Here is a 26,621-nt window from a genome sequence, read left to right as displayed (position 1 = left end):
TTGTTTCAAAGCCGCTTGGCATCACCCGGCTCGCCGGGAGCCAGCGGTGCCGCAGCCGCCCACTCATGCCCAGACACACGGCCATTGTCCTCCTCCCGGCCCCACGCTGGCACCATGGGGTCCTGGCCACCCCCGTCCCCCAGGCTCAGAGTCTGAGGGGGGGCCCTGGGGTGCTCGGGGTGGAAAGAGTGCAGCAGCATCATGCATTGGGCATCATGCCGTGGTTCACATAGGGCTGGTGGTCCCTGTCAGGGAGGTTGCCTCAGTTTCCCCTGGGGCTTTGCACACGGGAAGCAGGGAGGAGGAAGAGGAAGGCTTGCACAGCCTGGCGCCCTGGGCACCACAGGGCTGTACAAGCCTTTCCCACTGGAGGAGGGCATACTGCCCTTGCCTCAGTTTCCCCTCTTCCCAGTCATGGTGTTTTTCAGGCTGCAGATTTTGGGGGGGGGTTAGCTGGGGCCTCCCCCCTTTCTGGAGATTGCTGTGTCCCGCAGGCTCAGCTCACCCTCCCGCCATGGCATCGCCGGACGGAGCCAGCAGTGCGAGCGGCAGCCCTGAGGACACGGAACTCAGCATCACCCTGACCCTCCGCATGCTCATGCATGGCAAGGTAACAACGGGGGGGGCTTGTTGCTGCTCAGGGGGTCAGCAATGCCCAGGGTGGGGGGCCACACCCTGTTTTCCTCCCCTGCTTGGGACCCAGTCCTTCCAGTAACCACATCCGCAGCAGTATTTCTTCCCCTGTTCTAAGCCAGGGAGGGGCTGTTCCCATGCCCCAGTGTCACCAGCAAGCCACCCAATGTCCCAGTGGCGACAGGGCAGGGATTGCCCATCTGCCAGGCTGTGGGCAGAGGAGGGATGTGGCAGGCAGGGAGCTGCCTGCTGACGGGGCCACCCTCGTCTCTGCCTTTGCAGGAAATTGGCAGCATCATCGGGAAGGTAAGATTTGGGGTCCAGGGCACTGCTGGGTCCAGGCTCCCCTGGACCTGACCACCCACCATGTTCCTCTCCCCGCAGAAAGGAGAGACGGTTAAGAGGATACGAGAGCAGGTAAGGGCATGCTGGGGGGTTGCCAGAACCTGCTGCCTGTCCTGCCAGCACCTGACGGCTCCCACGTGCCCAACCCTGTCCCCCTCATTTGTTTGTGGCCCCCGGGAAGCTGTGGCTGCACCCCGGGGAAGGCTGCGTGGGGCAGGTGGGAGGGGGAAAGCCTAGATCTGCAGGCATCGAGACCACCCCTGGTGACCCCTTCCCTGTGTGTGGGGACATCGAGCTCAGGTCCCACAACACCCCTGACGGGGTGTGACACTGTCCCCAGAGCAGCGCACGCATCACCATCTCAGAGGGGTCCTGCCCCGAGCGCATCACCACCATCACCGGCTCCACTGATGCCGTCTTCCGTGCCGTCTCCATGATCGCCTTCAAGCTGGAGGAGGTAGGCAGCCCCATGACACCCCTGCTGGGTGCCCTCTGAGCTGGGAGCGTTCACCCCACACCAGTGGGCCTCATGGGGGTCCAATGCCACTTTTCCCCCTGGTACCTCGCAGGACCTGGGAGCAGGGAGTGATGGGGCAGCAGTGGGCAGATCGCCAGTGACGCTGCGCCTCGTCATCCCAGCCAGCCAGTGTGGCTCGCTCATCGGCAAGGCAGGAGCTAAGATCCGGGAGATCCGGGAGGTGAGGCGTGCTCTGGGTTTCAGCTCCCCTTTTCCCCTAGGAGCGTGTGGAGGCCCCGGCATGGGTGCTGCTGCAGTCCCACGGGAGCTGTGGGAGGTGATGCAGGTGATGCAGGAGTGGAGCATTGCCCTGCGCATCTTGTAAAGGTCCCTGGGGGCCCAGGAGGAGATGGGAGGTGTGAGGTGCTGAGCCCCAGTGGGGAGTGGCTGAGGGACCCCAGAATCTCCCTTTGCTCCCCCAGAGCACCGGGGCGCAGGTGCAGGTGGCTGGTGATCTGCTGCCCAACTCCACCGAACGGGCTGTCACTGTCTCAGGGGTGCCAGACACCATCATCCACTGTGTGAGGCAGATCTGCGCTGTCATCCTGGAGGTACCCACCAAGCCCCCTACCTATGCCTGGGGGGTATGTACTGGCTTCCCCACCACTCTCTGGGGCTCCCATGCCCACATGGACCTGGGCACCAGCGTCCGCCCATGCTGAAGCCCCTAAGAGCACCCTGCCTAGGTGGTGCTGTGGGCCATGCCCAACTTGTTGGGGATGTGGGGGGCTGCAAGGGCATTTGACATCATCTTTCATCCCCTCCACCTCCTTCCCTCCCTCTCCAGTCGCCTCCGAAGGGGGCCACCATCCCCTACCACCCTGGCCTCTCCCTGGGCACCATCCTGCTCTCTGCCAACCAGGTAAGGGGCCACAGCCCCCTGGGGGACATCGGGTGGCCAGGGGAGGCCAACCTCTGCCAGTGAGGGCTGACTCCAGTGGGCTCAGGGTGGCCTCCCTGCCCCAGAGGGGTGGCCTGAGGGAGGGGTCCCCGCCTGGCCCCTCACTGATCCACCTTCCTTCCCCCTTCAGGGCTTCCCCATGCAGGGCCAGTACAGTGGGGTCTCTCCCGCAGAGGTGAGTCTGTCCCTTTGGCTGCCCAGCGCTGCTCCCGTGGGCACTGGGGCTGTGCCCTCTGGGACAAGGGCTGCTGAGGGTGCCCGGCCTGGAAGGCACTGGCTGCCAGTGTCCGGCCTCAGCAAGGGACAGGGGACCCTCTGCCATCACCCCTAACACCTCCTTCCTCCTCCTCCTGCTGCCCGGGCAGATGACGAAGCTGCAGCAGCTGTCAGGGCACATGCTCCCCTTCACCTCCCTGGGCCACGCACCCTCCATGGTGCCAGGTGAGCATCTTCCGTGCCCCCCCAGGGCTGGGGTTGTGGGATGCCCCTCCTGACCCACCCAGCCACCTGGCACTGATGAGGGTGTCCCCATCCCCTGCACCTTCTCCCATCCCAGTCCCCCACCGCATGGCTACCTGCCCCCCAAAATGACTCTGTCCTTGATTTCCTGGGGTCCCTGCACCCACCAAAGCCCCCCCAACCCTGCAGTGGGGAAGCACTGGCACCCAATTATGACTGATGCCTATGTCCCATCCTCCCTGCCTCTCCCCAGAGATCCTTCAGGTTTGTCCCCAGGGCCACTGACTGTCCCAGCATGGACCTACCACCCCACTGCTAACATCCCTGTCTCTCCCTCCAGGCCTGGACACCAGCTCCCAGAACAGCTCCCAGGAGTTCCTGGTGCCCAATGACGTATGTGTGGGTTCCAAAGATGGCGAAGGAGGCAACAGCTTACCCCTACACAAATGTTCCACCCCACAGCTGCTTTGCAGGGGCCAGCACCCACTGCTCCACACAGGGGAAGCTCTGACTCGACCGTCAGAGCTCAGGAGCAGGAGGGGATGCTGGGGCAGAAGCAGCTGGAAGAAAGGGGAAACTGAGGCACAGGGGGGAGAAAGGGCTTGGCCAACACCAAGGAAAAGCCTTGGGATATGGCAGCCCAGCAATGCCAGCCAGGGGAGGCTTGAGTGAGACCAAAAAGCAAGGTCTGCCCAAGGAAAGCAGTGCCCTGCCCTCCTGGTGTCTGCCTCAGTTTACCCAATCCTCCCAGGTGTAGAGGGTGGCTGGGTGAGCCCCTGGCAGCTCCCTGCTTGCTGAGGCTCCTCTGGCAGCTGCCAGCTCACCCCAGTCCCTGTCCCTCCAGCTCATCGGCTGCATCATCGGCCGACATGGCAGCAAGATCAGCGAGATCCGGCAGATGTCAGGCGCCCACATCAAGATCGGGAACCAGACCGAGGGCTCCAGTGAGCGGCATGTGACCATCACAGGGTCCCCCGTCAGCATCACTGTGGCTCAGTACCTCATTACAGCCTGGTAGGTGCCAGCCTGGTGGAAACACATGCTGGCTGCTAGTGAGGGGTGGCACCTCCTTAGCACCTGAATGCAGATTTTGGGGACACCTCGAGCCCAGCATCCTCAGGAAGGGTGAACAGGGGGTGATGTGAGGCCCTGAGATGGTGGGTGCTAGAATCAAGACCCCACGGGGTTTGAGCCCCAGCTTTTTAGCCTTCCTGAGAGGATGTCCCATGGAGACCTGTGCCAGAAGGGATGAGACACAATGTCCCTGCACCCTAAGATGGGCAGGTTGGGGTTGGGGACCCACTCTGTGACCATGGTCCTCACCACCCCATCCTTCTCACTTGCTTCTGCAGCTTAGAGACGGCCAAATCTACCTCCCAGGCGCCACCGGGCCCTGGCTCCATGGACCTCGGCATGGGCTTCTCCCAGCCCCTCACTCCGGGCTCCGGCGCAGTGCTGCCCACCGTCGCTCCAGCGCCCCCAGCCCTGCTTGGCACCCCCTACACCATCTCTCTCTCCAACTTCATTGGCCTCAAGCCAATGTCCTTCCTGGCGCTGTCCCCGTCCTCTGTGCCAGGTCCCAATGGCGGCACCAACACCTACACGACCAAGATCTCATCAGCCAACGGCACCAAGAAAGCCGACCGGCAGAAGTTCTCACCCTACTGAGCCCCACCAGCGGGTGGGCAAAGGGGTCCAGGGTGTTACCTGGTGCCAGGGACACCTCCCTGCCACCCACCCTGTCCCCCAGCCCCTGCCAGGGGCCCCATGTCCAGGGTGGACCCCGTTGCCCCCCACCCCAGGGAAGGGAAGAGTTTTCCCAGCAGTGATGCCCACTGGAGGAAAGGGCTGCTCTGCTGGCGGCTGCCCAGCCCAGCAGTGTTGTGCCCCCTCCCTGATTTTCCTGCATGGGGACCACATGCCCTGGTTTTGGTTGGAGGGGCTGTCCCTGATGGCCCGCGGTCCCTTCACCCAGTGCTGGTGTGGGACCCCTGCCTCCTGCCCCTCCCCCTGCCCACCCTGCTGTCCCACCTCTGCCCACCCTCTGGCTGGCACCCAAAAGCCGGATCGCACCAGATAAGGGGCTGCCTGGTCTCTCTGGGGGTCCCCTTTCCCCTGGCTCTGGGGGGGGGCCCTCCCCAATCACCTCCAAGCAACCCCATCCAAGAGCCAGTCCCTGCTGGCTTGGAAATGCTGTATATATAAGTCTATATTTTTTCCTCCTTTGTAACTTATCAATGGTTTAATAAAAAGATAAAATTTACAAGAAAAAAAGAATATCCCCCACTCTGGGTGGAAACACCCCCCCAACCAGGGGCAGCCCCAGCTCCTGGGGACATGGGCTGGTGGCCGGAGCAGCGTCTCTGTGGCCAGGGGGGTGCTGGCCCTCAGCCCCAGTCTCTCTGGGGTTTTTCCCAGAGCGACCCTGCCATGGGGCAGTTTGAAATGCCATGGGGCAGTTCTGCCCAGTTATTACTGAGGCAGGGGTGTCTCCTACGCACTGTGCCAGCACCATCCCTGGGACCTTTGTGGGTGGGCTGGGGGTGATGTCCCCCTCCAGCAGCCACCAACAGGGTCCAGTCCCTGTTCTTGCACTAGGGACCCCATGGAAGGGTCACCAAGCCTTGCAGAAGAATGACACCAAAGGGGGACAGCAGGCCCATGTCCCCTCTGGCTGTCATTGCCCAGGAGCACACCGCACGCCCCACCCCCCCTGCCCCATGCCACCGTGTCCACCCCAGCACACCCCTGGCCAGCTGCCCAGTTGGGCTGGCATGTGGCACCTCTGGCTGGGCTTCAGGTGGGCAGCTGTGGCCATCAACAGCCCAGTACGGACCACTGTCCAGCATCCCCGCCTGGGGGACAGCCCCTGCCAGCTGGGGGGGACAGGGGGCATTGCTGGGCACAGCCATGGGCATCACATGCAGCCACACCAGCTGGGAAAATCCAGACACGGCCAGAGTCAGCCCTGCAGTGACATCCCCCTGGTAAGTACCATGGGTGACAGGGACTCCTCACCCAGGTGTTAGTTTTGGGTTACACAGACAAGAATGGAGGGCTCCACGTCACCCATCCAGGCTCAGCGGGGTGCCCAGGACCTTGGTGTTACTGATGTTAGTGGTGTTAGCTGGGCCATTGCTCCTAGGTAGGGTACAAGGGACATGTCCTCCCCACTGGCCAAGAATAGTCCCAGTAGAGTGACAGAGATGGAGGTGTCCCCTCCTCTGTCCCTGTGTAGGAGCCCCTTGGCATCCCATGTCCCAAGGAGAGCCTGTCCATGCAACTGGGCTGTGCTGGTGGAGCCAGAGCCTGTCCTAGCCTGCAGAAGGGAGATGAGACTTCCCCAGATCTGAAGAGAAACCATCTCCCACCTTAACCTCAGAGAAGAAGCAAAACTTGAACAAGGACCTCTCCACATCCAAGTGGCTGGGTCCAGGCAGGTCCAGTGGGTCCCTGGCAGGTTGTGTGTCCCCATGCTGTTCCCAGCATGGTGGGACAGGGCCTTCTGCTTCTCAGCTGCTCTCCTCAGGAGCTTGACCTGGGATAGGGAAGCCCACCTTGGTCTGGTCCAGCCTGTTCCTGGGTCTAGGGCTGATGCAGCTGGTGTGCATCTCCAGTGTGCAAGTTGCTCTCTGGAGGAACTGCAGGAAGTTTTCCTGGACAGAAGCCTCTGAGACAGAAAGACAGATCTCCTGGCCCAGCGGTCGGTTGAGACAGCTGCGCCGGAGCCTGGCCAGCTCCTCTCGGATCTGGCGGTTCAGGAGCCCATAGAAGAAGGGATTGATGGCGAAGGAGGAGTAGGCAATCCAGGTGACCACCATCTCCCCATGCCCACCACCCACTGTGCCAGCAGCAACAGAGGAGTGCAAGTGGAAAGCAAAGAAAGGCAGCCAGCAGCACAAGAACTGCCCCACAATGAGGACCAAGGTGAGGATGGCCTTGTTGCTTCCCAGAAAGCGCTCTGAGATCAGCCTGGGCAGTGGCAGGTTCCTGGTGGTGATGATGGTCACGTGGCTGGCAATGGATTCAGATCGGTGTCTCGGTGCAGCTGCCTGTGCTGGTGCAGGCACGGGTACATGCTGCAGGGATGCCATCCGGGCCACACGGTAGACACTGCAGTAGACAGCAAAGATGAGGACGGTGGGCAGAACAAAGCAAACTATGCTGAAGATGATCACAAAAGCCTTCTTGTGGGCCCCAGGGCTCCAGTAGACGGTGCAGCGGCTGGCACTGGTGGCCCCATTGCCTAGAGGCCAGCTCACCACTGCCAAGATAGTGATGAGAACAGACTTGACCCAAATGAAGACCATTCCGGCCACCGCCAGCCTGATGGTCATCTTGACCTCATACCTCATGGGGTGGACGATGTAGTAGTACCGTTCCACGCTGATGATGGAGATGGTGAGGATGGAGGCACTGATGAAGCAGACATTCAGGAATATCATGCCCTTGCACTCGGCAATGCTGTAGATCACCCTGTTGAAGCAGGAAGAGCTGGAGATGATCCCCAGGGGCATGAGAAAAACGGCAGAGAGGAGGTCAACCATGCAGAGGTGGCAGACGAATATGAACTTCCTGAGAAGGGGGGTTTTGAGGATGACGACCATCACGAGGGTGTTGGCCACCAGGGCAGTGAGGGTGAGCAGGACCATGCAGAGGAGTCCCACCACCTCCTGGGTGATGGACTGCTCGGGGACGGAAAGCAGCACTGGGCTGTCCGTGGTGTTGAGCCCCGCTGGGCTCGCCATCCCCTCTGAGGGCTAGGCCAGCAGATCTGGTGCCTGGGCAGCAAGGGCTCTTCTCCTGCATCCCTTAGAGGGAAAATCCACCACAAACACGGCCATCGTCTTCTCTTTGCCTGTTGGAGAGGCGAACAGGGCGTAAAGGAGAAGGAGCAAAACAAAGCAAAGCCACAAAGAAAGAAACCCGGAGATGATCTGAACCCCTCCAAGATGCCGGAGCAGGGACAAGCGCCCGGTGAGGTCACAGCACTCTGCCTTCCCCAGGGCTGGCATTGGGCTGACCCCAATGCTGGCACCTGTGGGCACCTATGCCAGGCTGACACGCCATCCCCCTGCCCCAGCACACCCTGGGGAGGGACAGCACAAACCTCCTGCCCCATCCCTGATCCAGCTATGGGGACCCTGGGATGAGTCCCAGCTCACCTTTGCTCCTGGGGGTGGGTGATGCTCCCTTCTTCTTCAGGGTCCTTCTCACCACCACCACTCCTGCAGCACAACAGGGGCTGCCAGCCCCTGTCCAGGGCCACGCTCCCCCTTCCCCGCCGCCCGTCACCCATTCGTCATCCTGTTTGCCTGCAGCCCGCCAGCTGCGGATGGCACCAGCTGTCACTCCCGGGCGCTGCCTGCACTCGTGGCGGTCCCACAGGGACAGCTGCTGGGTCCTAGCAGCCAGTGTGGGCTCAGGAGGGGGGGACCGGCATCCCTGAACCCTGTGCCCCCCAGCATGGTCACCCACTGCACAAGCCCCGAGGTCCCCAGGGACGCGGGCGGACAAACCTATAGGCAGGTCCTCCTCACCGGCTTGTGGATGCTCTGGGGTATCCATGGGGCTTCGGGGTAACGCAGCCGGCAGTTGCCTTTCCCCAGCACCCCAGGGACTCAGATGTGTGTTGGGGGTCACACGTGGGCGCAGAGAGGGGCTTGGCATGGGAACTGTGCTGGGGTAGGGCAGCAGGCACTTGCCCTCTAGATGAACGGATTGATGGATGGATGAGCTCCTCCATGCCTAGGCAGGGCAGCACATCTTTCTTGTCCTCTCTAGCTCTGACACCATGGTGACAGGCAAGAGTCTTGTGCCTTGCTAAGTTGACGAGGGCACCTAGCTTGGAAAGTCACAAGCTTTCACCTGAAGGCTGCCAGAGTTGGGTGGTCACAACAACCTGCAGCCCCTCCAGACCCACTGCCACTGTCCCTGTGGGGACCCACCACCACCCTTCCCTGCTCCGCACCCACCTCACCAGGCAGGAAAGAGCCAGCACTGCTCAGTGCAAGGCACAGTGCTTTTATTCATGGTCAAAGCAAGCTCTGTCCCCATGTGTTGCGTTAAGATAATTAATTTAGCAGAAGTTAAGCCCCAGGCAAGGCAGCTAGGTTGAACTCCTGAGTGAGGCAAATAATCTCAAGTCAGCACTCTAATGTTCTCAACGGCCACTCTGGCGCACAAGTGCACGAATAGTATAACATATACTATAGGTCTGGGTGCATTTAATGAGAAATTCTCCCGACTAGATCCACAAATAATGAGGTTTATTAAAGCAATAGGTGCAAGTTCTTTTAGGTGCCGTTGATAAACACACTGTCTGCAAAAACACACTTTACTTGCAAAAATACACTATAGTTGAAATAAGATGTTGCAATGAGTTGAAGTGAGATGGGCTGGTGGGCACCACCAGCTGGTGCTGGGAGAGGGCTGCGAGGTGCTTGGGCAACCTCAGAAGTGGAGATGGAGGAGGTAGCAGATCTGGCACTGGCTCTCCTGGTAGATAATGTACTTGCTCTGGCTGAAGGAGGAGTTCTTGTAGGCAGGCATGGGGGTGGGCTTGCCCTGACACACCAGCACCTTCCTGCCATCCAGCAGCACCTCCTCATCCTGCGCGGGGTCTGGGTGACAAGACGCCTCCTGCCATGTTAAGCCCACTATTTGGCCTCTCTCCTCCCGGCCTCATGCCCAGCCCAGCCCCACAGACCCCACACCCACTCCTGCCCCAGGCTCACCCGGCTCTGTCCGGCCACACACTAGGACGCTGTCGTAGCCGGCGGGTGGCTGACACAGCATGGCATCATCACAGGTGATGCAGTAGGGCTTGCCCAGGGCCACCTCTGTCAGGAACATGATGCCAGCCTTCTCGGATGTGCAGCTCACTGCCATGGGAGAAAGGGATGAGGATGATGGCACCAGCCCTTGCATTCCCACCTGGTTGTTCCCAGGCCACCCTGGCACACAGGGACCAGCTGCCATGGCAGGGAAGGGGTTTGGCATGGCCACAGCTGCCTGGCAGGGGGTATGCAAATGCAGCTGGGTTTGCACAGACCCTGCAGGCATCCCTGTCTGTTCCAGGACCCTCACCGTAGCTGGCTGACCTGCTGTTCTCAGACGCAAGTAGATGCCCTTGCCCACACACCCGCCCAAGTGGGGCATGATGCACAGCCTGCTCTTCAGGATAGCCGCCACCATCGCCACGCTGGTACTGTACCAGAGCAGGCGCTGGTGCTCCAGGTGGTCATGGGCTTTGAAGCGCTCGTCCTGGGAAGATGCAGAGCTAAGGGCGGTCCACCGAGGGAGACATGGGTGCCTGGGAGTGGGGGACTGCCACCCAGCCCCTCCAGCCCAACCCCAGTGCCAGGCTGGAGGGGCCAGGGAGCAGGTGCCTGTTTGCTTCTGGCCACCCCCCTGGGTTGAGGAGCCCAGAGCCGTAATGCTGTCCTGGGGTGGAAATGGGGCTTCCCGACTGCGGGATGGGGATAATTGTCTCCTCCTTCTCACCTCACCATCTCAGGCCACCTGCCAGATATCGAAGATGCAGAGTTTGTGCCCAGTCTGTGTCATGTAGTTTTGGATCAGCTTCTGGGGGAAGGGGGGGTCAGGAAAGTGGTGTCACCACAGGCAACCACGTCAGCAATGCCCACAGTCCCCCTGGGGCAGTGGAGACCTTTAGGGTGCCCACAGGCCTGGCACTGTTGTGCCAAATCACAGGGCATCATGGCACAAGTGGCACCTGGTACTCCCGGGAGGCTGGGTCCAGCAGGAGAGCTGGCAGGACAGCAGAGCGGAAATCTGAACCAGCAATGGGCAACCTCCTCCTCTTCCTCCTCCTTCACCTTCCGCGCCTGCAGGCTCTGTGCCAGCTCGAGGACCGGCGGGGATGGGTGGTGGAGCAGGAGGCAGAGCTGCCCGTCCTGATGGGGACATGGAGGGGACGATGCTGCTGGAGCCAGGGCGTCAGTGGCTTTGTGGCTCCCGGGCTTGACCACATCAAGCGGGATGAAGACTTTCTACTGGGCCATGTGTGACAGGACGAGGGGCAACGGTTTTAAACAGAAAGAGGGCAGGTATAGCCTGGGCATGAGGCAGAAACGTCTTGTGATGAGGGTGGTGAAACTCTGGCGCAGGTTGCCCGGAGACGTGCAGATGTCGCATCTCTGGAGACATTCAATGCCAGGATGGTCGGGGCTCTGAGCAACCTGATCTGGTTGAAGATGTGGTTGGACTAGATGAGCTTTGAAGGTCCTTTCCAACCCAAACCACCCTGCGACCCCGCGGTCCGCAGGAGGGCACCGGGAAGCGGCGAAAAGCCCAGGCCACGGGACGCACCCCGCCCCGCACTACAACTCCCGGCGTGCCCCGCGGCGGGCGGACACCCCTGCGCCTGCGCACCGCTTGGAAACTTCCAGGCGGCGGGCGCGGTGCCTGCTGGGTAGAAGACGGCCAGTCGCCTCCGCGCCATTTTGTGGCGAGGGAGTGAGGGGTTGCGTGCGTGTGTTCGGCGCCCCGTGGTGGCGGTTAGCGCTGCGCTGTGTGTTTGCGGATCGTGAACAGCGTCATGGGCTCGGACAAGCGGTGAGTACGGGTGGGAGGGCGAGGAGAGATTTGAGGGAGGGATGGAGAGAGGGGGGGGGCGGGCGGCCCCGCGGGGGGGGCGATGGGGAGGGGGTCGCTGCAGGCTCATCTGGTTCTGAGCTCGGCCCCGTGTGCCCCGCAGCGTGAGCAGGACGGAGCGGAGCGGCCGCTACGGCTCCATCGTGGAGCGGGAGGACCGTGAGGAGCGGGAGTCCCGCAGCCGGCGCAGGGATGACTACAAGCGGTCCAGCGAGGAGCGCCGCGGCGACCGCTACGATGACTATCGCGACTACGACAGCCGGGACTACGATAGCCGAGACTACGACAGCCGCGATAGCCGAGACTGCCGGGACTACGATAGCCGAGACTACGACAGTCGCGACAGCAGGGACTGCCGAGACTACGACAGTCGCGACAGCAGGGACTGCCGGGACTACGATTGCCGGGACAGCCGCGACTACGACTGCCGGGACTACGACAGCCGAGACTGCCGGGACTACGACAGCCGCGACTACGACAGCCGCGATAGCCGAGACTGCCGGGACTATGACAGCCGGGACTACGACAGTCGCGACAGCCGGGACTGCCGGGACTACGATAGCCGTGATTGCCGCGACTACGACAGCCGCGACAGCCGAGACTACGATTGCCGGGACTACGACAGCCGAGATTGCCGAGACTACGACAGTCGCGACAGCCGAGACTATGACAGAGACTACGATAGCCGCGATTACGATAGCCCTGAGGTGAGCGGGGCCCTGCAGCGCGGGGGGAAGGGCCGGGGCGGGCGCTGGCGGCCTCGCCCAGCGCAGGGTCCCGACGTGAGACCCCCGGGGCCAGGGTTGGTGTCCTGGAGACGGGAGCTCAGGGTTCTGCCCGAGGCCATCAGGACCAAACGTGAGCGAGGTGGCCGAACGGGGTGTGGGTGGGTTTGTTTAGCTCTGTTTTTGTGGCGGGGGCACGCTGCTGGGGAGCGCCGTGGTTAATTGTGGGCGCTGGCTTCTCAGAGGGAGCGAGAGCGCAGGAACAGCGACAAATCAGAAGATGGCTACCATTCCGATGGTGACTACGGAGAGCACGACTACAGGAACGACATTAACGATGAGAAAGAGAGCAAAACCATCATGTTGCGTGGCCTTCCCATCACGGTTACAGAGAACGATGTAAGTAGCCCAGAGAGGGGCTTCACTTTTCTTGCAGCTGGGAGCTCGGGAACTGTGTGTCGGCAAGTCTGTGCGGTAGGCGCTGCTGCCATTTTGTTGAAAGCTGCGTCATGGTGGCCCCTCCGCAGCATGTTGGTTGCGCTGCCATTTTGAATCCTAAAAGGATTTAAACCGTCTCTGTTAAGTAACAGAGGTCAGTTGAATGTTAACCAGTTTATTTCAAACAGAACAATCTGTGGATAGTCTTTTTTTTTTCCTATATGTTTGGATGATTTCTCTTGAGTGGATTTTAAACTGCCTGCTATTTTCTGCTTTTCCGTATAGGAGGAAAGAGGCAGATTTATTGGTTTTTTTTTCTCCTCCTCCCGCTTCCTGGGAGAGAGGAGGGGGACAGAGACAGAGAGGAGCTACTTGAATTTTCCCAGGTCTTTATTGAGGGCAGAAGCTCTGCCCAGTGGGGTTACACACACCCCGAGCTCCTCAGCTGCGTAGGGCCCTGCACAAAGCTGCTTTGTCTGGGTACAGCTGGGGAAGTCATAAAATGGCTGCTGTGGAGCTGATGGAGCAAGTACACGAGTGCTTGGTGCATGGTTACCTGACTTTTTTAATAGAAAAATGTTGACTGTGGTCAGCTTTGAGCTTTTTGTTTTTTTTTTTTTTTCTTGCTGGATTATTTTGATTACTAAGATATAAGAGCGGGGCAAGGGGGAACCCTCTAAAGTCTGAGTCATTCCAGTTTGTTTTCAGGCACACTCTACCTCTGCCATCTTTGTGCAACGATTGCTAACACAGATCAGTCCCCTTCCAGCGTTTCTGCAGTGGAATTTTTTTCTTGGTTATTCACTATTCTCCTAATGTTGAGTGTTCTTTTTAATCATTGTGTGTTGGTCTAATATTTTTGTAAGTGCTTGATAAAGTGTAGGCTCCTGCATCCAAATTAAACAACACAGAGCATTTTGGAACAGTTTTTATTTCTGAGATATTAATGTTGTAGCTCTACAGTTGTGCAGTAACTGTAGCGTAATTTATGGGAAAATTTAACTCTGGAGTCATCGTGTAGATGAAGCATCTTAAGATAACATTATTTTAACCCTGTTATGGCTGAAGAACTGATGTCTCTTTAGCTTTTTATTTGATGGTATATTCTCCATGAATCCACTTTATCGTCTGAAAAGCAGAAGGGGAGCTATTAAAGGATGAGAACTGTAGTGTGAGGCATAAGAATGGAGCCTTGCAGTATACTGTTTTTCTTTGTTATGAGCCAAGAGGTGTTTAGATAGGCTGGGAGAGGGATGCTAGCAGCATTCTTTATAAAAACTTAGAAGCAAGCACAGTATTTGCCAAATCTTGCGCAAATAACCTGGGAACACAAGATCATAGGGATTCAGGTTCTGAGTTATTCTGTGGCCTCAGTGAAGATGGCAGTTGGCTTAGTGTAGCAAAGGGTTATGTGGGTTCTCTGGTGCTCATCAGTCTCCTGATAGATTCTCTGTAAAGGTTTTTTTTTTTTAATTTCCTTAAATAGTGTTGAGAATTTTATGTTTCTCTGTACCTCTTGCATGTACTGTAAGGAAGGTTGCTGTGACTGTCCTAGCTGTCTGCTAGGATGTGAAAATTTAACTGTCTGATTAAAATCTCATGCAGATTCGCGAGCTTATTGAGTCCTTTGAAGGTCCTCAGCCTGCAGACGTGAGGCTGATGAAAAGAAAGACAGGTGAGAACTCTTAATCCAGTTTTTGACATGACCTTCCTCTTCCCCAGCCCAAAAGAGTATCCAGAATTGTCCCCAAACTGCAAGCACATGAAAAAAAAAAAAAAGGTTTGCCATGGCTAAGGAATGTGGCTTTTGGAAGACTTTTAGTTAGCTGGCCAACATGTTAAAAGAAGTCTGTCTACAGGGGTTTTTGTTAACAGGTATTGGTAAGTAATAATAGTGTAAACTCATTTAATAGTATGTAGACTGTTGCATGGTTACCTTTAAACGTGGACTCAAATCGAGTGAAATGTAGCCAGTTAAGGGAACTTGGTTCCTTGCCATGGCAAAATAACGAGCAGATCCCAGCAGTTGACGTCGCATTTGTAAAGCTGCTTTGTCATGAAGTAATGAAGCAGTTGGAGAGAGATTCGCCTGTTTTAAAGGAACTGACTAACACAAGTATCCCGTCTATATCTGAATGCTGTCTCTAGGTGTAAGCCGTGGTTTCGCCTTCGTGGAGTTTTATCACTTTCAAGATGCTACCAGCTGGATGGAAGCCAATCAGGTTGCTTCACTCACCAAGTCTAGATATATTCCTGAAAATGGAACAAGTCTGTACAGTTAAAAAAAAAAAAAAAAGGAAAAATTAAAGGTGGAAGGAGTGGTTTGTTCCATAAGAGTGATTTAAAAGAATAAAAGCTTTGTATATATTAAAATTTGTAACAATAGGACAGAATATCAGTTAAAATCGGGAGAGCAGATTAGCTATTTTGAGCACTCACTGGTAAAATGTGCCGTTGTAAATGACTTGGTTTCAGTTTAATTGGCTTGTGAAGATTTAACAAGTAGTCCTTAGAAAACATACTTCCACTGGACGTTTCCTTCTCTGTTTCCAGAGGAAGCACCAGATCTCTGCATTACATTGATATTAACCCTGAAAGAGAAGTGTCGGTTCATGGTAATAGTGTGTCCCCCCATTTAAGGAGGGAAAACTGGCTCTTCCAGAGGAAAAACATGTTTATTCCAACTAAATTTGGTAGAGAATGAGTTCTCATAGATGTTATGCTGTGCATTTTGGCTTTTCTGGTGTATGAGTTGAAAAGGAGCCAAAATGATACCTCTACCTTATTTCCCAATTAGATTTTCTTGTGCTGCAGTTTCACTTGCTTTTGCTCCTTTTTGAATATTCATGATCTGTTTTAACAACAGAGCTGATATATACTCTCAAAGTGAGCAAAGTGTATCAAGCACTTTTTTACAGCTGAGTATTTGATATGAAGGTTCGTGGGCAGCACGAAGAATGCTGTTCTGTGCTGTTTGTGTTACGTTTAAAGGAATGGCACCATGATGGGATTCACCCAGCAGGTGGAAGTTGGCGTATGCCTTATACTGGAGTAGGATTTCACATGTCCTATAGCATGAGTGATTTCCCCAGCCAGAGAGCAGCGTTCAGATTCTGTTGTCCTGATGTGCTGCTCAGTAGGGTTGGTGGATGCAGTGGAAAGATTTACATAAATTAATGCTGAGCATATTTTCAGAAACAAGATAGTTTTAATATATACAAAGCTGTACGGATGCGTAATTTATTGAAACATATTCAAATTCACTCCAGTAACCAGCCACCCTAGTAGTAGGGAAAATGCAGAATCTTCCCAGCAGCCTGGTTGCTGCGTGCTAGATGAAAGAATGATGTATCGCAACTATGCCAGCAGCTTTGTTTCTATGTGTGCATATCGAGTGCTGGGCCCTCCAACCCTCCCTCCTGCCGGTAGGAGAAATGGCTTTGCCCTGTTTAGTTGTGCAGAATGTGACAGCCTTATTCATGCTATGTGCTAGATCTATGTCAGACCCTGTTATGAGAAAAGCCACCGGTCCTGACACTGCTGTGGTACTTCTGCAGTAAGCCAACCTGCTATAAAACTAGTTCGATTAAAATGTCTGGGGTTTGACCTCTAATATGTGCTTCCTCAGACGTACTTCCACCTTTTTGACTAAAATAAGTTGATGGCCGTATTTGGACAGGGCATTCTGCATACCAGTGCTTGTCAAAATGTGAGGCTGAAAATCAAGGCTTCTAAATAGGTGTAAATTCCTAATACCGCTAAAGTGAGAGGATGTGCCGAAAGCATTATGAACTTTTCCTACCTCTGGAGAAGCTTCACTTGCAGTCTAGTTACTCTGTTTGGAGAGCTCCTGCCTGAATGAAGAACACAAACCTCTCGTGCAGGCTTCCAATTGAACTGATGCTTTAGTCAAAGGAAACCACTCTGAGTTACGTTTCAGTTGATGGCACTTGTAATCCAGCCTTCAAGAAGTCTAAGAAGGGTCCCTTTGGGAGGAATTACAGTATTTTCAAAGGGACACTTCTGAAGAAAGTGCTTGGAACAGTAATCCAAATGTGGTTGTTAAAAGGTCTGGGGTGTTTGGAGTAGGGGAAGAAGTGAAGCAGTCACCTAAGGACACGTTTAAAAAGTCGCTCAGTGCTATACCAGAAGTGAATAGAAATGTGGGGGTAAAGAGATGCCTAAAAATGTGTTAATCTTGAATGCAGCAGGTTAGGACTTTGTCTCCTTCGAGACACTTCCTGGTTCCATGTCAGCGTTTAGTGTTTGGCAGCTTTTTCAACACTCCCTGATTCCGTTTATCTTTGCTCCACATCCCATTCTCTTACTGCCCTCGTCCTCCTCTCTGCAGGATTGGATGGGCAGGGTGTAGGTGGCGGTGGTTGTCCTCCACATCCTCCCCATATGTTGTCCATTTAATTCAGGAGCACTGATTCCTCCGAAGGGTGCTCTGCCATGGGAAAATAGACATTTGTACCTCGATACAGGAATAATTGAAACCACTTTTTTTGCAGAAAAAGCTGGTGATTCAAGGGAAGCAGATTGCGATGCACTACAGCAACCCCAGGCCTAAATTTGAGGATTGGCTTTGCAACAAGGTATAGTGCATGTTTTTCTTTATTGGAGGGAGTTTGTCTTGGCCTCAGTGCTTTTCACCAGTCCAGTGGTTTGAACAAAGCAATATATGATTCAGACCTGCTCATACTGCTGGTCCGTATGACATCATAGTTATAGTAAGATGCAGGAATTAAAAGGTTTTGTAGCTCTGGTGGCAAAATAGACAGAATGACAGAGGTGTTGCCCCAGAAGAGACAGCTGTGTTAGAATATGACATCATTAAGTGATGATAAGTATTGAATTGCCACTGGTCTGCGCGCTGCTGCGTGCTCCTTGTTTGACACGCCCCCACAAGTGGAGGTGATTTAGTAAGATAAAAGCCAGAGTGTTTTGTCAGCCTTTAACTACACTTTTTGCCCATAGAGATAACTCCATTTCCAGCCTGTGTTTCATTTAAACATTGCATTTTTGCATTTTTCTAAAGTAGTTCCTGTGCCTGGGATTGTAAGTTGAAGATGACACAGTTAAAATAACTGGTTCAGGAGAACTAGGGAGAAGGTAGTGAGGATGTTCTGAAAAGCAGCTGTGATACAGGCAAGGGTGGCTTTTGCTGTTCCCTACTGCTCTGGTGGGTTTACCTTCGTTAATGTTGGGGGTTTTTTTTACTGTACAGCAAATAGCAGCATTGTTACAAATTATGTGAGTTCTTACTAGTCTTCTCTTGTTCCTCGTAGTGCTGCCTTTACAACTTCAGAAGGAGGCTAAAATGCTTCCGCTGTGGAGCAGACAAGTTTGGTACGTTACGTTGATCTCTGACTCTGGTTTTGTGGGAAACTTTCTGTCCCATGTAGGAAACAAAGTTCACTGTATGTCTTAGACTGGCTTGTGCAATCCTGAGTTTGAGTGAATGAGCCGTTTTGTAACTAAAATGTTTTCCTCTTCTTATGAAGATTCAGAACAGGAGGTGCCACCTGGAGCAGCAGAAGCCGTTCAGTCCGTGGATTATTACTGCGATAGTAAGTTATCTTTCACTTAATGTATAATGTGAAATGCGAACATAGGTACTAAAATCCTTCCTGTACCTCAGACTGTTCGCTGAAGAACTTAAAGTGCTTTAGAAAGCTGATGTGCACAGCTAATGTCATACTTTATTTTCTCCTCAGCCATTATTCTCCGAAACATCGCTCCTCACACAGTAGTGGAGTCCATCATGACTGCCTTATCTCCATATGCATCTCTGGCAGTGAATAATATTCGTCTTATCAAAGACAAGCAGACTCAGCAAAACAGAGGCTTTGCATTTGTGCAGCTGTCTTCTGCCATGGTGAGGGCCTTACTGGTGTGTTGGAGAGAAACAGCTTGTTAATGTGCTTCTGTAGCTGAAGCACCGAGAGCTATTGAGCTGTGTGAAGGACCACCCCTGTTCGCTGAGGGTTAATTGACACTTGATGTGTCAAAGCCTTTCATCATTAGCTTCAGTTTGGAAAGAAGGGGGTGGGATCTTGTGAGCACATTGGAAAGCTATTTTTGTAGCAGAGTGCTGTTCTGGATTGAAGGCTAGCTTCATGCTTGTATTACAAAAATAATGGTCTTGGATCATATTTCATTCGCAAAAATGAAGGTCTGGGGCATGCGATGTGGGAGAAGGTGCACAGAATTGGGCTTCTTCCACCTTCAGAAGGGGGAAGAGGGGGATCTTGCTGCTCTCTGCAGCATCCAGTGGGAGGATGTAGGGACAGCAGACTTCGGTCTTGAGTGTGCGCAGGGATAGCACAGTAGGCAACAGCCATATATTGAAACATGGGAAACTAGACTGAGGTACAAGTAAAACCTTTCTGTGAGGGGGGTCACATTACTGGCACAGGGTCTCTGAAGGATGGCAGACCCTCTGTTCCTGGAGGTGTTTAAAAGACACTTAGATGAGGCATTTTGGGACATGGTTTGGTGGTGGACTTGGCAGTGTTAGGTTTACAGTTGGACTCAATGTTCTCAAAGGTCTTGCCAGACTGAGTCAGCAGTGTCATGTGTTGGGACACACTTTAGGCAGAGCAGAACAGTTTGTCGGAAGAAAGAGTGCCTGAGTTTAGACTCTGCTGGCCTTCCTTTTGGAGTAATTTGGGGCAAACATCTTTATAGAGCTAAGATTTTAGAACGTGTTTAATATTCAGTGACTAGAGAAACCCACGCTATTTTGTGTGGGCTGTGATCAGCCCCATTGTGCTCTTCTAAGTGTGTATGGCATGAAGAGACAAAGGCATTCTTACAGCTTTTTAGTTGCTTTCAGTGGCTGTATGTGAGAAGATGGAGCTTTGGGAACTTAGGAATCCTCCTCAGTAACTTGCCTTTCATAATAATGAGTATTTCTCATTGCAGGATGCTTCTCAACTGCTGCAGATTTTACAGAGTCTTCAGCCACCATTAAAAATTGATGGCAAAACAATTGGTGTTGACTTTGCAAAGAGTGCCAGAAAGTGAGTTGCTGTAGCAGTTGATTATTCCCCACTCTGTTTATATTAAAGATTTGTAGTTGTCATACAGGCTTTTGTTAAGATTACTATCACTCCAGAGTTTTGCTTAAGTGTCTTGTGTTGCATGCATCCTGCTCTTCACTCGGTGTGAGGAGAGTAAAAGCAGTGTTTCCTTCCAGCCCTGAGAACATCGTAACTGCTTGTGTACACAACATGCTTGTTTCCTTGGAGACCTAGTGACTCGTTCTTGATTGTAGAACAGTAAAATTTCTTTACTTGCCAAGCAGTGCCTTGACTTATTAATCACAATCAGTATGTTTAAAACTTCTAAGAAATCCACACATAAGGGCAGACTCTACCTCCTTGCATAGGGAGACACTTCAGAAAAGAGCAGTATTTAATCAGATGTGTGATTTTTATGTTTTCAGAGACTTGCTTCTCCCAGACGGTAACAGAGTCAGCGCCTTCTCTGTGGCAAGTACAGCCATTGCTGCAGCTCAGTGGTCGTCCACTCAGGTATGATTTGGAGGCTGAGGAAAAAAGGACAATGAGCAACAAAATGAAAACGTAGGGCAAATAATTTCACTACTGACCTCTTGCTTGGCTGAACAGACCAAAGCTGTTCTGACAGGCTGGAGCATAAGCAGTGTTGAAATTCTTAAAGGCAGTAAGTAATTTATCTGTCTCTGACAAAGATTACTTGCTCGAATTTCAGCCACAAACTGGAGAAGGCAGCACCCTGGACTACAGCTACCTCCAGTCAGGACAGGATGGCTACACACAGTATGCTCAGGTTGGTAGTGGTGGTTGTGCTCTAACTGATAGATTGTTGTAATTTGGGCATCTGCTCACCTTGCGTTGTTCATTTCCCTTTGCAGTACTCCCAGGATTATCAGCAGTACTACCAAAACCAAGGAGGAGTGTTGGACACAGACACAGCTACCATATCAGGTAGTACTTGCGACATGTGGAAGATGCTGTTGTTTGTAATGATAATTTTGCAATAGTGATATTTTACTTTAGCCTTTATGTTTGTTGGGTGAAGGGAGACTTGGCTCACTTTGCTCTCAGGGTGTCTGAGTGAGTGTGTGTTACTTGAGAACCATAACAAATCCATTCAAGTAGGACTTGTGCAAAATGAGAGCACAGCCTCTTGTTTCAGACTGTTGATACAAGCCTTGAGCTCATGAGAACTGTGTAAGCAGCTCTGGACAAACCTTCAGTGTTAGCAGCTGTCAGAGGCTAGGAATTGCTGACTTTGGGAGCAGAGTATTTCCTCCCAAAAAGGAAGCTATTCTTTGGGTGGAAAATACTGTGTATCTGTCTCCTTTTGAACGTTTATTGCCTTGTTTGGCTGCTGGAGCTGGAACTAGGAGCTGAAACTGTAAACAAGTAATTTTAGCACTAGGGTGAAGCACTGTTTCACAGACTAGTTGGCTTATCCATTTTATTGCTCTCTGTTGGCAGGAGCTCCGGTCACTACCACCACAGCTGCAGTTGTGTCCCAGAGTCCTCAGTTATATAATCAACAGACAAACTCACCTGACTCTCCGGTAATTACAGCACTAATTACTCCTTGCTTAGTTGTGTCCTCTGCTCTTTAAAGTGAATGATACAGCAAAGCTGCTGAGTGTCCATGGATTAAGTCACAGTGTTTATTGTCATAAGTCATCTGCCATTTCTGTGATAGTTTTGTTCTTTGTTGAAGGTGAGTGCTCAGTGTGCAGGAGTTAACTGTTGCATGTGTGGTATGGGCTGCTCCTGTCTTGTCTCGCTGTTATTTTATTGTGCTTCAGTGACAGATTTTCTAATTTAGGTTCTTGGGTTTGTTGGGTTTTTTTTCAGTCACAATCAGCACCACCTACCACTAGCACTCAGGCACAAACAGCTCCCCCAACTGGTGTAGTCCCTGGAACCAAGTACGGTAAGCAAATGGGAGTGGCTCTTGGGGACAGGTGTCTGTCACTATAGCAAGAGAGAGACTTGGCTTTAGTTGAGTGCTCTATTGTCGTATGTCAGTGGTGAAGCTGTCCCTGGAGAACATACTCTGCAGGGGTGATTAAGAGCCCTTTACAGACATGTCTGCTGTCCTGGCTGCTAATAATCTCAGAATTTTACCTGAAATGTAGAAAGATACCTGTCTGAATTCGACTGGAACGACCATATCCCACACTTTAATTTTTTTACAGCTGTCCCTGACACTTCCACCTACCAATATGATGAATCTTCAGGATATTATTATGATCCTATAACAGGGCTCTACTATGATCCTAATTCCCAGGTAAACACAAGTTCTTCCCACCTGTCTTAACTGTTAAGGTCCATTAGTTCCTTATTTCTCATCATATGAATGAAAGTAACTTTCTGAGGTGCACAAAATACCAAATGCAGTGGATAACTCTCAGCAATATATTTAGGGCTGAGACTTGACTTCCATTTGGTAAAGCACTTCATTTTTCTCTCATTTTTCCTCCCAATTTGGCCCACGTGGAATTAGCACTTGTCACAGACACTGTAATTGAACTGGTGCATTGAGGAGTGCCCAGCGAAGTGCACCCAGCCCTGGGCTCTGGTGGGTCATCTCTTGGGAGAGACAAAAGGTTCTCTCTGCTGCTGGGCAGAACGCCTGCGTTTGGGGACAGAGGCTGCAGCCACTTCATGCCTTTTGACTGCTGTGTGGAGTTTGCAAACTTGTTTGGACTATACAAAATGCCTTCCCATTTGATATGGTAGTCTGAATCGGACAACTTCCTTGTGTTCTCCCTTGAACACTTAGCTCGTATGAGACGTTTAACTGTCTCTGTTCCTCTCTCCGGCAGTATTACTACAATGCCTTAACCCAGCAGTACCTTTACTGGGACGGTGAAAAGGAGACCTACATGCCTGCTGCAGAAGGTGTCACATACCAACAAACAGCTACCACAACTACCACCAAAGAAGTGAAGGAGAAGAAAGAGAAGCCTAAAAGTAAAACAGCTCAACAGGTAGAAGATAAAATGGGATTGTAACTGGGCCAAAGTCTTTTGTGGAATGGGTTAATAGTTCCCCTTTTTCATGACCAAAGGAAATCGTAGGTAATTTAGTGGGTGCATGCCTGCAATTTGCAGGCATTGTAGAAGGCTACCGAGAGGTGGAGTTGGCAAGGCTTCAGTGCAGAAATAACCTCTGCATAGGAGGAACGCATATGGAATTGTGCCAGGACCAGTGGGAGTATAACTGAGCTGTCACTTAGAGGATTAGATTGATAAGAAGCGTTCGTGCAGTAAAACAAGCAAGCTGCAGTATCTTTGAATGCTGTATACAGGGAAACAGCTGCACTACATCCAGTGTCCTGTGATATAAAAATAAAAGGTAGTGGGTTGACTTGTTCTGGAAAGTATGCAAGATTGTGTCACAGGGAATTGATAGCTGTGAGAGGAGCTGTCTGAGCAAACTACTCTGTGTTTCAGATTGCTAAAGACATGGAGCGCTGGGCAAAGAGTTTGAACAAGCAAAAGGAGAACTTCAAGAACAGCTTTCAGCCACTGAGTACCAGGGAGGAGGAACGGAAAGAGTCGGCAGCTGCAGATGCAGGCTTTGCACTCTTTGAGAAAAAGGTGAAGGTGCTGGCAGTAGTGTGTGGTGGGGTGTGGTACGGCAGAAAGCTTGGTGCTCATGGCATTCTTTTCTCATCCAGGGAGCTCTGTCTGAGAGACAGCAGATCTTGCCAGAGGTGATGAAAAATGGCGATGATGACAATCCACTGAAGGTGAGTATGAGATACCTGACGTGTTGCCAAAGGTTTACTGGTAAAGCTCCTCAGGGAAGATGGAGCAGATACTTGGTTTCCAAAACGGGATTTCCACAGCATCACCTGTAAAAGGTTGTGGTGATTCCAGTGGTGCAGTGCAAGTGCAGTAGGGTGGGTGACTGAGATACGCTTTGGGAAGCTGTGATTTCTTCCAGCCTCTGGAGCTTAGTTGAGGTTTTGAGGTCTCTTGAGAACTCTGTACTCAAATTATTTTTTTTGGCTAGTGGAAATGGAGTCTTGCAGGCACTGTAGTATGTAGTTCTTTTGAGTTGCATTTCTTCCTTAGTAATGGGAGTGTGATGCCTTTCCTGTGCATCAAACACATCTGCAGCCTCTGTGTTCCCTTTCTGGGCTCTCCCCTTAACACTGTCCTTTCTTTGCAGCGTGGCCTCGTGGCTGCCTACAGTGGCGATAGTGATAATGATGAGGACTTACTGGAAAGAATGGAGAATGAGGAAGAGAAGCTGACAGACTGGAAGAAGATGGCTTGTCTGCTGTGTAGAAGGCAGTTCCCAAACAAAGATGCTCTGATCCGGCACCAGCAGCTGTCAGACTTGCACAAGGTAGTTGCATTGTGCTGTCAGGGTGGTACTTGGTTGCCATAATTCAGTGTGTTAACCAAAGCCACAATGTGTGTTGATGTTTGGAAAACTTCCTCTTAAAGGAAAAACAGTTGCAGGTGGATTGCTTCTCTCCCAGCTGCTTATGTAGAAAGAGCTGTTGTGCATTTTATGTTGTTAATGTGAATCTCTTCTTGTTTCAGCAAAATATGGATATCTATAGGAGATCAAAGCTCTCAGAGCAGGAACTTGAAGCCTTGGAGCTGCGTGAGAGAGAGGTCAGTGCTGAGATGAGCAGATGAGTAGTAGCTAATGGAAAACCTGCACAGATGATACGTTGAGCACTCCTTATCCTGACACATGTCATTTGAGATAATACCTGTAAGCCAGCCCCTTCTTGGGTCAAGGTTCAGAGCTGTCCTGTTACACAGAAGGGTCCCACATCCCACAGCTACTGCTTAGCAGGGAAGGGTCCTTCCAGCTCAGGGCTGCCAGGCTGGGACTAGAGCCTTTCGAGTGGCAATCAGCAGCTTACCCTGCACGTCATAGGGCCAGGCTCTACCTGACCGGTGCAGGTTCTGATATGCTCCAGGGACTCTCGTTTGAGGTTCTCCTTTCTGTGGCGGTAGGCCATATTTTAGCAGGCATTTAACTTACTTACATAGCTCAAAGATGAACAAGTGTCTTTAAATCGGCACTAAATCTGGTTCCCTTGTTGCAGATGAAGTACAGAGACAGAGCAGCTGAGAGGCGGGAGAAGTATGGCATCCCAGAGCCCCCTGAGCCAAAGCGCAAGAAGGTCTATGACGCTGGCACAGTGTATGTATCTGAAAACTCCTCAGCAGTTACTTCAATACATGGTGAGCAGTTTGGTTAACTCATCTCTTCGTCTTGCAGTAATTATGAGCAACCCACCAAAGATGGCCTTGACAACAGTAATATTGGCAACAAGATGCTGCAGGCCATGGGCTGGAGGGAAGGTTCGGGCTTGGGAAGAAAATGCCAGGGCATCACAGCACCCATTGAGGTAAGGAGAGATGGATGCTTCCTTGATGAGGTTTGGTGCATTTTTTTATCTAGAAGCACTTGCTGCTGACGATATTTTGTGGAAGAAACTGCAATCCTCAGTGAAGTTGCCACTGTCCACATTAGCGCCTGTTTGTCCTGCTGGATCCTAGAGCTGGGGCTCGGGACAGGCAGGACTGTGCTTTCTTCTGAAGGTGCGAAGGAAGCTGCATGCCTGGCCCTGTGTGGGATGGGCTGCTCTCCCTCCAGCTGCTGGCTTCCCAGGGTTTGTCTGCACCCTGGGTTACGCTGTTAGGAGCTATATCATGCCACTCCACTTCAGCTGCTGTTGGGATGGGGTCGGAGCAGTGTGAAGCCAGCAAGCGTGGGATGATCAGAGTCTGATCTGTTGCCAGTGCTCATGGCAGCGTGGGGTGGGGGAGCTTGAGAAGCTGGCAGGACTTACGAGTCTGTTGTGATGGTGTGGCCTCTCGCTGCAGAGCTGAAGTGTTTCTCTTCCCTTGCAGGCCCAAGTACGAATGAGAGGCGCTGGCTTGGGAGCCAAGGGCAGCTCCTACGGCGTCTCCACTGCAGATTCATACAAAGATGCGGTGCGGAAAGCCATGTTCGCTCGCTTCACGGAGATGGAGTAACGTGCTCTGACCCGCAAAGCACATGTTAGCCAGAACTGACTGTTAAACTCTGTAGCCTTGGTGGCCTGGCTGTATTCTAGTTATGGTTTAGAGCTGACCATTTCATTCCCTTGGACGTTTTTCCCTCTCGGCATGTGACACTTCCATGAGCAGATTGTCTGAACTGCCCCGATTTCATGCTGGAGAGCTCCTGGTTGGACCAGAGGGGATGCTGATCATTATACGGTCCTGTATATAGTGTAATGTATTTTGTGTTCAGAGCGTGTTGTCCAGATGCCACTCCCGCCCTCTGGAACAGGGGCAGGACCTGTTAGCTGTGGTTTCACGATGTCTTTGCTCTCCTTCTGTTGTATTGTCTGTATTGGTTTTATTGGTTTTGTTTTGGGCTTTTTTTTTTTTTTTGGGAGAACTTTCCTGTACATTTTGTATGATACATCTTTGTATAGACTTTTTGAAGACTTTGATTCTAGTTGCCAGTTTGGCTCGTTTCCAAAAGAAATACATCCAAAAATGTTCCTATATCTGTTTCTCGGTGGGTGAATGAAGAATAAGTTGCCAATGCTACTTGTCCTTTCTGTGGTTCTGCTTCTTCCTTGATGAGACTTCATCCTGGAATCTCTCTCCTCCACACCACGCTGCACTCGCCTGCTAACTCTTTCATCTCCGCGCTGTGCCTTAGTTCAAGCGTCATTCTCACAGCTGCAGCAGGGGTGCTGGCTGAGGGAGGACCAGGTCTTCTTTCCCTGCTGTAGCTATAGGTGCAGCAGAGGACCAGCAGAAATGTCTGCTGCAGCTTGCCGTCCTGCTCGAGGGCCCCTTGGGCATTACCCTGGTGGGCTGGAGGGAAGGGTGGCCAACCTGTGTGCCCCCTCTGGGGTGGGTGTGGGGTTTCTGTGCTCCTCTCTGGGCAGAGTGCTGGGATGCTGGGGCACGGTGAACCACCTTCTCTCC

The 26,621-nt window shown here is 52.6% G+C and overlaps 4 protein-coding genes across 4 annotated transcripts; 2 read left to right on the top strand and 2 right to left on the bottom strand.

Moving 5' to 3' along the window:
* Positions 1-514: 514 nt before the first annotated feature.
* PCBP4 (poly(rC) binding protein 4) lies at positions 515-4,523 on the top strand (the record flags this gene model as incomplete). Its single annotated transcript, XM_080350727.1, has 12 exons — positions 515-610; positions 916-939; positions 1,018-1,050; positions 1,319-1,435; positions 1,548-1,676; positions 1,918-2,046; positions 2,283-2,357; positions 2,527-2,571; positions 2,762-2,837; positions 3,196-3,248; positions 3,700-3,869; positions 4,208-4,523. 12 exons carry the CDS (start codon positions 515-517, stop codon positions 4,521-4,523), a joined length of 1,263 nt encoding a protein of 420 aa, XP_080206853.1.
* Positions 4,524-6,367: 1,844 nt separating this feature from the next.
* LOC308044184 (putative G-protein coupled receptor) lies at positions 6,368-7,603 on the bottom strand (the record flags this gene model as incomplete). Its single annotated transcript, XM_080350708.1, has 1 exon — positions 6,368-7,603. The coding sequence occupies one exon, from the start codon at positions 7,601-7,603 to the stop codon at positions 6,368-6,370; it is 1,236 nt and encodes a 411-aa protein (XP_080206834.1).
* A 1,705-nt stretch (positions 7,604-9,308) lies between these two features.
* Positions 9,309-11,322, bottom strand: PARP3 (poly(ADP-ribose) polymerase family member 3; the record flags this gene model as incomplete). Its single annotated transcript, XM_080350580.1, is given in 10 exon segments — positions 9,309-9,478; positions 9,593-9,739; positions 9,945-9,977; positions 9,980-10,121; positions 10,362-10,370; positions 10,374-10,439; positions 10,594-10,625; positions 10,628-10,663; positions 10,666-10,800; positions 11,253-11,322. Coding segments are annotated over 10 exon segments (840 nt in total).
* On the top strand, positions 11,297-26,189 carry RBM5 (RNA binding motif protein 5). The gene is made up of 24 exons (XM_080350326.1): positions 11,297-11,435; positions 11,578-12,181; positions 12,443-12,598; positions 14,243-14,312; positions 14,786-14,859; positions 17,152-17,235; positions 17,929-17,989; positions 18,145-18,210; positions 18,358-18,518; positions 19,568-19,665; positions 20,091-20,178; positions 20,378-20,455; positions 20,541-20,613; positions 21,130-21,215; positions 21,508-21,586; positions 21,852-21,943; positions 22,482-22,646; positions 23,112-23,258; positions 23,339-23,410; positions 23,836-24,015; positions 24,216-24,290; positions 24,734-24,831; positions 24,910-25,039; positions 25,545-26,189. Exons 1-24 carry the CDS (start codon positions 11,419-11,421, stop codon positions 25,668-25,670), a joined length of 2,880 nt encoding a protein of 959 aa, XP_080206452.1. The 5' UTR covers positions 11,297-11,418; the 3' UTR covers positions 25,671-26,189.
* Positions 26,190-26,621: the final 432 nt, after the last annotated feature.

The sequence above is a fragment of the Nesoenas mayeri genome, assembly GCF_963082525.1.
Source record: "Nesoenas mayeri genome assembly, chromosome: 10".
Classification (NCBI taxonomy): domain Eukaryota; kingdom Metazoa; phylum Chordata; class Aves; order Columbiformes; family Columbidae; genus Nesoenas; species Nesoenas mayeri.
Note: the sequence above shows the minus strand (reverse complement) of the source record. Positions and strands in the feature narration are given on the sequence as shown.